At 40.7% G+C, this 11,724-nt stretch overlaps 1 protein-coding gene across 1 annotated transcript in view; it reads right to left on the bottom strand.

Annotated features, from left to right (window-relative positions):
- Positions 1-273: 273 nt before the first annotated feature.
- Positions 274-11,724, bottom strand: part of TOP2A (DNA topoisomerase II alpha) — a 30,436-nt gene continuing 18,985 nt past the window's right edge. Inside the window, exons 25-35 of the mRNA XM_033183114.1 lie at positions 11,259-11,350; positions 10,992-11,156; positions 10,790-10,873; positions 8,541-8,723; positions 7,702-7,792; positions 4,811-4,963; positions 4,443-4,566; positions 4,293-4,336; positions 3,422-3,556; positions 1,691-1,890; positions 274-1,390 (exon numbers count right to left, since the gene is read on the bottom strand). Of these exons, the coding sequence (XP_033039005.1) occupies positions 1,262-1,390; positions 1,691-1,890; positions 3,422-3,556; positions 4,293-4,336; positions 4,443-4,566; positions 4,811-4,963; positions 7,702-7,792; positions 8,541-8,723; positions 10,790-10,873; positions 10,992-11,156; positions 11,259-11,350 (1,400 nt within the window). The 3' untranslated portion in view covers positions 274-1,261. The remainder of the gene's footprint in view (positions 1,391-1,690; positions 1,891-3,421; positions 3,557-4,292; positions 4,337-4,442; positions 4,567-4,810; positions 4,964-7,701; positions 7,793-8,540; positions 8,724-10,789; positions 10,874-10,991; positions 11,157-11,258; positions 11,351-11,724) is intronic.

Raw genomic sequence — 11,724 nt, 5'->3', positions numbered from 1 at the left:
AGGAATGTATCATTAAAAAAAAAAAGATACATGCATATTTACTGATCAAGTGTGGTGGAGATGAAGAACTTAGTACTCATGTATAAAATCTCAGGAAAGAGCCTTATTGGCCTTAATTAGGTCATAATGCCTATCTCTTGGACCTATCACCATAGCCAGAGGCTGTAAGGTCTGTCAGAATATGATTGGAATGCTTCTGAAAGGGAAGTGAAGACTATATTTTAGAATAAGGAAAAGGGTGTAGTGCGTGTTTTAAAAGAGGCATTCTATGGGTTGCAATGTTTAGAACATTTTATTAAAGTACAAAATTGTTGGAATTTAGCTAATAGAAAAACATAGTAAATATTTACAAAAACACTGATAACATCACTCAAGTCACACACATGTAACAATGTAGACAGGTCTTAACAAAGTTTACAAATTGAAATTATGGAGATTTCCCAAAATAAATCTAATAGCTCATTGCTGAGCATGGTTATCAATACAACATTTAAGATATTGGAGCAAATGTCCCCAAGTCTTCTGCAATCCAGTGCCCCTTAAAATTGGTTTCTCTCTTTGGGAGATTCAGACCCAGAGGCAGCCAGAGGGGACAGGTCAAGAGCTGAAATAATCACCTAACTAGTCTAATTTTCTTCATTCTATTGACTGTGTCAAGTTATAGACACAGCCAAAGTGTTTTCCTTCAGCCTCTGATGATTTGAGAAGATGAAGAACGTGAGCAATTTCTCATTGCTTAAAGAAAAACTTAGCACATAAGAGGCTGAGTGTAGAGTATCTATACTAGAACCATAAAGTTCTGTCTGATGGTAAATTATGTATAAAACTAAGATAAAACAGAGAATTATGCTCTATCTCATATTTACTGAAAGTAGGAAAGGAGGAAAAGTGACACTTTTAAATCAAACTGCTCTAGTTTTAGCACAGTGGATGGTTAATAAACACACTGCTTTATGCTGAAGTGACCAGATAACTATTTCTACAGTTCAGAATAACTTAAAATCAGGTTTTAAAGACCAAAGAAAGCAGACTCAAAACACCGACAAAGCAGAGAAGAAAACAATGTCCATGAGATGGTCACTATTTAGACAGTATTATAAAAAGCTAAAGAACATTTGGGCTTTACTTCACTTTGATGGTCTTGTACTAAAAACACCTTCCCCAAACTAAATTCAGACGGGAGGAAGTTAAGAACTTCAGGTAACTTTAAAACCAGTCTTGGGTTCAGTAAGATAATTACTTTAAATAATCACCTCACATTTTAAAACAGATCATCTTCATCTGACTCTTCCAGGTACTTTATAGGTTTCTTTGCCCGCACAGATTTTGCCCGAGGAGCCACAGCTGAGTCAAAGTCCATATGGAAGTCATCACTCTCCCCCCTGGATTTCTAAAAGAGAAAAGCCCAGGTAACTTGCACAATGTAAATCTGACGACATAATTGTAATGTTAAAAAAATGTATCAAGACACTACATTCAAGGAGTTTTCTATTTTCTACTAAGTAATAAAAAGCAGATCTAAAGCCAACTCTTCCATTGCCCAAATAAGTGACATTATTTAACTTTGTTAAAACTAATACAGTAAAAGCTAACAGATTATGAGTTAATTTTCTTAAAGACATGCCAAATATTAAGAGCAATGTGTTTCAGAACACCTATAGCAAAAGGACTGACTAGAATCAACACTCACCTTGCTTGTGACTGCTTTCGAAACAATTTTCTCAAAATTAGAGTCAGAATCATCAGAAGTGGATGGCTTCCTTTTGCGGCGAATCTTGGTTTTGGCAGGATCAGGCTTTTGAGAGACACCAGAATTCAAAGCTGGTTCCCTTTTAGTTCCTTTAGGGGCAGCCCTTTTTTTGGCACCGGTAGTGGAGGTGGAAGACTGACCTGCAATTCAATACAGGCATTTGTTATAGCCGCTGTTTTTTTGAGATGGGATCTCACTCTATCGCCCAGGCTGGAGTGCAATGGCGTTATCTTGGCTCACTGCAACCTCTGCCTCCTGGGATTACAGGCCCGTGCCACCACACCTGGCTAATTTTTTGTATTTTTAGTAGAGATGGGGTTCCACCATGTTGGTCAAGCTGGTTTCAAACTCCTGACCTCAGGTGATCCACTCGCCTTGGCCTCCCAAAGTGCTGGGATTACAGGCATGAGCCACTGCGCCCGAACTAGTTACAGCCACTCTTAGATTAATTGTTCTCATTGTGAACTTTCTTCAGCAATGTGATGACTGTGTATATTTAACATAGGAAAAGACAATCTAAGAGAGGTGAAAGTAGAGAATCAAAGTATTCTTAAACATTCTATTTTTTTTTTTGAGATAGTGTCTTGCTGTATCTCGCCCAGGCTGGAATGCAGTGGCACAATCTCAGCTCACTGTAGCCTCTGCCTCCTGGGTTCAAGCGATTCTCCCGTTTCAGCCTCCCAAGTAGCTGACTACAGGCATGTGCCACCACACCTGGCTAATTTTATATTCTTTTTTTTTTTTTTTTTGAGGCGGAGTCTCGCTCTGTCGCCCGGACTGGAGTGCAGTGGCTGGATCTCAGCTCACTGCAAACTCCGCCTCCCGGGTTTACGCCATTCTCCTGCCTCAGCCTCCTGAGTAGCTGGGACTACAGGCGCCCGCCACCTCGCCCGGCTAGTTTTTGTATTTTTAGTAGAGACGGGGTTTCACTGTGTTAGCCAGGATGGTCTCGATCTCCTGACCTCGTGATCCGCCCACCAAATTCTTAGTAGAGACGAAGTTTCACTATATTGGCCAGGCTAGTCTCGAAATCCTGACCTCAGGTGATCCACCCACCTTGGCCTCCCAAAGTGCTGGGATTACAGGCATGAGCCACTGCATCCAGCCTTAAACATTCAATTTTAAGAATATGTTTTACATTAAACATTTGCAATTGCTTATAAATCCTATCCTTGCCATAGAAATGAACTAGATGAAGCCTGGTACTGAGAGAAACATGCTGATTTTAAACACTTGGATTACCTTATTTTTGGAGACAGGGTCTCACTCTCTCACTCAGGCTGGAGTGCAGTGGCTTGATCATAGCTCACTGCAGCCTTGAACTCCTGGCCTCAAGCGATCCTCTTGCTTTAGCCTCCCAAAGTGCTGGGATTAGAGGCATGAGCCACTCTACCTGGCTTTTGTTTTGTTTTCTTTTTTGACTAGTCAAGTGCAGTAGTGAGAAGGAAGGAAAAGAGTAGAACAAGGAGTTTGATCTGTAACTGAATGAACAATCAGGACCAGCCTTGACTACTAATTTTGATTATAACGATCTAAAAGAAATTGCTTCCATTTGGAAAAGGTTTAATTTGTAATATCAATAGTAAGTTTTGGCAATAAAAAATTGAAATTGCCACGTGAAAACCAGTTAGTTGATTGCAACATTAACCCATCTCAAAGATTTCGGCTTACTTTTTGCTGCTGTCTTCTTCACTGTCACATTCTTTTTAGGAACTGTGTTTGTAATTTCAGTTTCATTTGGGAAATGTGTAGCAGGAGGGCTTGAAGACAGTGGTACACTGTCCTTAGCATCATCAGCTTCAAGGTCTATCATTTCAAATGGAAAGGAAAATAGTACATTTAAGCCAACACATGAAAATCCATTTTCTGCTTTGTGCCTGGTATGAATTCCTATTTAAACACCAAATATGTGACTTTTCTGGAATATTTAAAACATGCTTTTTTAAATTTTTTGAGACAGAGTCTTGCTCTGTCGCCCAGGCTGGAGTGCAGTGGCTCGATCTCAGCTCACTGCAAGCTCCGCCTCCCGAGTTCACACCATTCTCCTGCCTCAGCCTCCCGAGTAGCTGGGACTACAAGCGCCCGCCACCACGCCTGGCTAATTTTTTGTATTTTTAGCAGAGACGGGGTTTCACTGTGTTAGCCAGGCTTGTCACGAACTCCTGACCTCAGGTGATCCACCCACCTCGGCCTCCCAAGGTGCTGGGATTACAGGTGTGAGCCACTGTGCCCAGCCTAAAACATACTCTTAAAACTTTGTTCTAATTTCTGAATTTTTTATCAGCTAGAACAGTTTTTATTTTTTGTATCTCTAGCAACTAGCAAAGTACCTGGCAAGCACTATGATTACTTTTAGTATACTGAATGCAGGACCTATTTATATGTGAAACTAAACCCAATGAACAGTGTCAACATAATGTTAATAAGAACTCAAATTTATTTCCAAAGGAAGTACTTGGATAATGTAGCCAGGATTAGAACCCAGTTGGATCTGAGTGTCCCAGTAAGGCAGATGTCTCACTACTTTTACTTAAATACATACCTGACATAGCACTTTTCTGTGGTTTCAGGTCTTTGTTAGTAAGTCTAGAATTAAAAAAAAAATCCTGACAACCAATTCTAAAGGTGTTAATCAAAAAAGAATATATTAGAAACAATCATGACAAAAACTCATATTAGATAAGATATTTACTTTGGGGAAGTTTTGGTCTTAGGTGGACTAGCATCTGATGGGACAAAGTCTTCATCATCAGTTTTTTCATCAAAATCTGAGAAATCTTCATCTGAATCCAAATCCACTGTGAATTTGGCTTTTGCTAGTAAAAAAACCATATACAAAAAAATCAAAGAGGGTAGTACACTTAATTCATAGGTCGATATAACATTTCATGAATATTTTAGTTTTTAACCTCCTGAAAGATGCTTCAGTGTTTCAAAGCTTTAACTTACTTTAATTTACTGCCCTATTAAGACACAGTAATTTCTGGGGCAAAGTACCCTGAAGTATATTGGCCATTCCACTCTTACAGCTTATCTATAATGTTCTTTAGTTTTCCTTACTTGCTGCTCTTCGTGGCTCTGTTTCTCGTGGAGGGACATCAAAATTACTTTCGTCACTGCTCCTATCTGATTCTGAATCAGACCAGGGATTTCTCTTCTTTCCTTTTTTGATTGGCTTAAATGGCAATGTAGTTTGTTTCTTTGTCTTTGTACCTAGAGGAGAGATAGAAATTAATCACCTTTATATATTCTTAAACTCACTTTTCTCCATCTATCATCCATCCATGCTTCAAACTTATTAACCGCTGTGATAGTTCTGAGAATACAATCGTGAAAAGAAACAGATATGGTCCCTGTTTTTGTGGTGCATATAGCTTGGTCACTTAATCTTATAAATAAATACAATGTGGCCGGGCACAGTGGCTCATGCCTGTAATCCCAACACTTGGGAGGCTGGGGCGGGAGGATTACTTGAGCCCAGGGGTTTGAGATCAGCTGGGGTAAGATACAAGACCCTGTCTTAGCTGGGTACGGTGGCTCACACTTGTAATCTCAGGACTTTGGGAGGGTGAGGTAGGTGCATCACTTGAGCTCAGGAGCTCAAGACCAGCCTAGACAACATGGCAAAACCCCATCTCTACAAAAAATACAGACATTAGTGGGCATAGTGGAGTGTGCCTGTGGTTCCAGCCACTAGGGAGGCTGAGGTGGGAGGACTGTTTGAGCCTAGGAGGTCGAGGCTACAGTGGGCTGTGATCATGCCACTATACTGCAGCCCGGGAGACAGAGTGAGATCTTGTCTCAAAAAAAGAAAAAAAGAAAAAAAAAAGAAAAAGGACTGTCTCTACAAAATACAAAAAATTTTTAGAAATTAGCCAGTCATGGTGGTGAGCGCCTATAGTCCCAGCTCCTTGGGAGGCCGAGATAGAAGGATTGCTTAAGCCAGGATTTCAAGACCAGCCTGGGCAACAGAGTGAAACTCTGTCTCAAAAAAAGTAGATACTCAAGGACAATACATAGCTCAATCAATGGAACAGAATTGAGAGTCCATAAGTAAACCTTAACATTTATAGTCAATTGATTTTTGACAAGGGTGAAGACAAACATTGTGGAAAGAAGCCTTTTTAACATATGGTACTGAAATAATTGGATATCTACCTGCAAAGGAATCAGGTTGGACACCTTCTTTACACCATATACAAAAACTAATTCAAAGTGGATCACAGACCTAAATGTAAGAGCTAAAACTATAAAATGCTTAGAATAAAACACAGAAGTCTACCTTCATGGGCTTAGCAAAATGGGAGGCCGAGGTGGGCGGATCACTTGAGGTCAGGAGTTCTAGACCAGCCTGGCCAAACTGGTGAAATCCTGTTTCTACTAAAAATACAAAAATTAGTTGGGCATGGTGGTGCGTGCCTGTAATCCTAGCTACTCGCGAGGCTGAGGCAGAACTGCCTGAATCTAGCAGGCAGAGGTTGCAGTGAGCCGAGATCTCACTACTACTGCATGCCAGCCTAGGCGAGAGAGCAAAATTCTGTCTCAAAAAAAAAAGAATGAAGTACTAACACATGGGCTACTACATGGGTTACCCTTGAAAATATTATGTTAAGTAAATAAGTCATCTCCAAAAGACCACATATTATATGATTCAAATTGTAGGAAATGCCCCCAATAGGAAAATCTAGAGACAGCAGATTTTTAGTAGATTTTTTAGTCGTTGCCTAGTGGGGCAAGGAGTTGGTGGCAAATGGCAAACGATTGTTAATGAGTTTAGTTTTCTTGGGGGGTGATAAATTGTACTAAAACTGTGTCTATACTAAAACCACTAAATGGTATAATTTACTTTTATTTTTTTTTTTGAGTTGGAGTCTTGCTCTGTCGCCCAGGCTGGAGTGCAATGGCACAGTCTTGGCTCTCTGCAACCTCTGCCTCCTCGGTTCAAGTGAAACTCGTGCCTCAGCCTTTCGAGTACCTGGGACTATAGGCACACACCACCACACCCAACTAATTTTTGTATTTTCAGTAGAGATGGGGTTTCACCATGTTGGCCAGGCTGGTCTCAAACTCCTGACCTCAAGTGATCCACCAGCCTCAGCCTCCTAAAGTGCTGGGATTAAGGCATAAGCCATGGTGCCCAGCCAAATGGCATACGTTAAATTGGCAAATCTGGCATGTGAATATCTCAATAAAGATGTTTCAAAAAAGTAGACAGTAAAGGCATTATCAAATGATTAACAGAATTGTTAATTCTATTTAGTTCATTGAGTGAACATTACCTATATCCGAAGCATGATGTTGAACTCTAGAGATAATATAATACAAACATGACTAATATGTGGTCACTTTCCTTAAGAAACTGTATACTAGAACCTCATAAGTGGCTAGAGAATGAAATCTAATAAACTGGGTATTTTCTTAGATCCCAATTCAGGAATTCAAATTAACGAACTACAAAATATTTTCTATAATGAATCAAATCCCAAGGACAGTATTGAAGAGGTCCAGGCCAGGTGCAGTGGCTCATGCCTATAATCCCAGCACTTTGGGAGGCCGGGGGGCGGGGGGGGTTGAATCACAAGGTCAGGAGTTCAAGACCAGCCTGACCAACATGGTGAAACCCCGTCTCTACTAAAAATACAAAAATTAGCCAGGCGTGGTAGTGCATGCCTGTAATCCCAGTTACTCGGGAGGCTAAGGCAGGAGAATCCTTTGAACCGAGGAGGTGAAGGATGCAGTGAGCCGAGATCGAGCAATTGCACTCCAGCCTGGACCACAAGAGCGAAACTCTGTTTCAAAAAAAAAAAGAGGTCCAAGTAGAATTCAGATACAGTCCTTTTTCACATTTCTCAATTCAACAAAAAGGTTTTGAACATCTATGTGGAATGTACTAGGTAACAAACACAATTTAATCTTTGCTTTATACCATTTTCCTAAAAATGTTGTAATACCTGGTTCTCTTTTCTGTTTCTTTTCTAATCTTTGTTTTAGGCCTTCTAGTTCCATACCATCTTCTTGAGGGCTTCCTTCAGTATTTTCATTCTAAAAGATAGCAAAGTTAGGGTTGGATATAGAATAAATTCTGAACTATGGGATTAGAAATTTTATACATTTTTGGCCGGGAGCTGTGGCTCATGCCTGTAATCCCAACACTTTGGGAGGCTGTGGCAGGCAGATCTCTTGAGGTCAGGAGTTCGAGACCAGCCTTGCCAAGACAGTGAAACCCCACCTCTACTAAAAATACAAAAATTAGCTGGGTGTGATGATGTGCCCCCAACTACTTGGGAGGCTGAGGCACGAGAATCGCTTGAATACGGGAGGCGGAGCTTGCTGTAAGCTGAGCTCCTGCCATCGTACTCCAGCCTCGGTGACACGGCGAGACTCCATCTCAAAAAAAAAATAAAAATAAAAATAAAAATGTATACTTTTTTTTTCAATTTTAAGTGGAGGTATGCATCAATATTTTATGCATAATGTTTTTAAGAGTATTACTTTTTTTTTTTTTTTTGAGATGGAGTTTCACTCTGTTGCCCAGGCTGGAATGCAGTGGTGTGACCTTGGCTCACTGCAACCTCCGCCTCCTGGGTTCAAGCAATTCTCCTGCCTCAGCCTCCCGAGTAGCTGGGATTACAGGTGCCCGCCACCATGCCCGCCTAATTTTATTTTTAATAGAGACAGGGTTTCACCATGTTGGCCGGGCTAATCTTGAACCACTGACCTCGAGTGATCCACCCACCTTGGCCTCCCAAAGTGCTGGGATTACAGGTGTGAGCCACGGCGAGAATATTACCTTAATTTTCTTTTTATTTTTCTTTTCTGCCTCTGCTTTCATTTCTATGGTTATTCGCGGAATGACTCTTTGACCACGTGGAGAAGGCAAAACTTCAGCCATTTGTGTTTTTTTCCCCTTGGCCTTCCCCCCTTTCCCAGGAAGTCCGATTTGTTCATCTTGTTTTTCCTTGGCTTCAACAGCCTACAGAAGGGATATAAGAAAGCAAGTTTATATGTTAACAAAAACATTACAGTATCTAAATGGCCAACAGTTAAACTGATTTCACTTTGTTACGTCTTAAAACTTGTGATAAATTGCTCTATAACCTAGTATACTATCAACAATAGTGAAGATGTAATTAAAGCACACCTTGAAAAGGAAGGTATGGAGACAGAAGACTGGGTTTTATTCCTGGTTCTACCACTTAACCTTTTTGAGGAAAACAAAGGAGAAACTAAGAATAAAACATGTATATACATATATATTTGTAAACTCACATACAAAGTATGAAAGGAAGTGATGCATACTTATCCAACCGACCGATTACAATGGGCTAGGCATCTATCCTGAAGTGCAATAATACAAATTTGCTTGTTAAATTTAAGAAATAAAATAAGGCTTTTGGTGGTTTTTTTTTTTTTAAGAGACATAGAGTTATGCTCTGTCACCCAGGCTGGAGTACAGTGGTATGTGATCATAGTTCACTGCAGCCTTGAACACCTGGTCTCAAGTGACCCTCCCACCTTGGCCTCTGGAGTAGCTGAGACTATAGGCCCATACCACCATGCCTGGCTATTTAAAAAAAAATTTTTGTGGAGATTAGGTCTTTCTAGGTTGCCCAGGCTGGTTTTGAACTCCTGATCTCAAGTGATCCTCCTGCCTCAGCCTCCCAAAGCACACTGGGATTACAGGTGTGAGCCACAGTGCTGGCCTTTTTTCTTACGTTAAAATAATGTTGAGAAACAAATGTTATTAGGAAGATTTAAGTAACAAAGACTCTTCTGAAACCATCTGGATAGCCCTGCTTTCTCCTTTTTTTTTTTTTTAGATGGAGTCTTGCTCTGTCACCCAGGCCGGAGTGCAATGGCGCCATCTCAGCTCACTGCAACTTCGCCTCCTGGGTTCAAGCAATTTTCGTGCCTCAACCTTCTGTGCAGCTGGGATTACAGGCGGATGCCACCACGCCCAACTAATTTTTGTATTTTTAGTAGAGACAGGGTTTCACCATGTTGGCCAGGCTGGTCTCGAACTCCTGATCTCAAGTGATCTGCCCACCTAAGCCTCCCAAAGTGCTGGGATTACAGGCATGAGCCACCATGCCCTGTGGCTTTGTTCTTTTAAGTTGACTTGGGGGACTGGGTTGGTGGTCTTCTTCCACATTTAAGCTCTTCTCAGTCCTAATATGTTCTTCCCTTTATCAAAAATCAACTCTTGCTCTTTCCTTTTTCTGTCCAAAAACGTCTGGGCAGTCTCCTGGATCATTTACTGTATTCTAAATAGTATTTTTTTTTTGAGACGGAATTCCACTCTTGTTGCCCAGGCTGGAGTGCAATGGTGTGATCTCAGCTCAACGCAACCTCCGCTTCCTGGGTTCAAGTGATTCTCCTGCCTCAGCCTCCCAAGTAGCTGGCATTACAGGCATACACCACCACGCCCGGCTAATTTTGCAATTTTTGTAGAGACAGGGTTTCTCCATGTTGGTCAGGCTGGTCTCAAACTCCCAACCTCAGGTGATCTGCCCGCCTTGGCCTCCCAAAGTGCTGAGATTATAGGTGTGAGCCACCGCGCCTGGCCTTGTATTCTAAGTAGTATTTAATAATCTGTCCTTTTTTTTTTTTTTTGAGACAGAGTCTCGTTGTGTTGCCCAGGCTGGAGTGCAGTGGTGCGATCTCAGTTCACTGCAACTTCTGCCTCCTGGTGCAAGCAATTTTCCTGCCTCAGCCTCCTGAGTAGCTGGTATGCACCACCATGCCTGGCTAATTTTTGTGTTTTTAGTAGAAATGGGGTTTCACCATGTTGGCCAGGCTGGTCTTGAACTCCTGACCTCAAGTGATCTGCCCAACTCAGCCTCCCAAAATGCTGGGATTACTAGCGTGAGCCACCACGCCTGGCCAATAATCTGTTCTTTTATATGTTATTTTGAATTTGTCCTTATGCCTCTTACTTTCTTTTTATTGCCAATTGTGAACTATGTTGACAAAGGTATACTGCTGGAATATACTATTTCATTAATAAAAATTCTAACATGGGCATTATAAACTACACACCTCCAGTTCTTCAATAAATGTAGCCAAGTCTTCTTTCCACAAATCTGATGGACTCTTTTTCTTTAATGTGTCCAGCTCTTGTTCCTTCATAATTACAAAATTGTGTTAATATATGTACACAAGCAGCACATGCAACATACAAATTTTACTTTTACCATTAGAACAAAACTAAGCAGCATGTACCATCCTACCATCAACTCACTTTTTCATTTCTTAGTCTGCAGAGTTCATCTTTCTTTTCCTTGGTTAAATACCAAAGGGGCATATCAAGAAGATAGTTGAAGGTTGGTCCAGAATCTGTTACAGAGTTACTCTTTTCAGTTTCCTTTTCGTTGTCACTCTCTTCATTTTCTTCTTCATCTGGAACCTAAAGGATGAATTAAAATCTAGCTTTATTAGAAAATGTGAAACATAAACATTATACAATACATAGTCTTTAACAATATAGAAAAGTGCCACTCAAGATTACCTTTTGCTGGGCTTCTTTCCAGGCCTTCACAGGATCCGAATCATATCCCCTCTGAATCAGAACTTTAATTAATTCTTTCTTAGGCTTATTTTCTATTTTAAAAAAAGTAAACAGAGATAATGATTTTGAGTAATATTTTAGGAAAGGGATAAGGTTTTACCACAAGTGAAAAGTTTAAAACTGGAAATTAAACTGTCTTGGTACTTGCATAAATTTGTATATCCTGGTATACAGGCAAGTCTCCCTAAACTACTGACAAATGTAAATTACCACAAGATGGCAGTCAAATCATATATGAGGCTACGATCAAATCTTTTTTTTTTTTTTTTTTTTTTTGGAGACAGGGTCTCTCTCAGTCTTGTGCCCAGGCTGGAGTGCAGTGGCACTACCTAGGCTCACTGCAGCCTTGACCTCCCCAGCTCAAGTGCTGGGATTACAGGTATGAGCCACCGCACCCATACAGTAT

This window comes from Trachypithecus francoisi, unplaced genomic scaffold (genome assembly GCF_009764315.1).
Source record: "Trachypithecus francoisi isolate TF-2019V2 unplaced genomic scaffold, Tfra_2.0 Lachesis_group20, whole genome shotgun sequence".
Taxonomy (NCBI): Eukaryota; Metazoa; Chordata; class Mammalia; order Primates; family Cercopithecidae; genus Trachypithecus; species Trachypithecus francoisi.
This window is presented reverse-complemented; position numbering and strand designations above follow the sequence as displayed.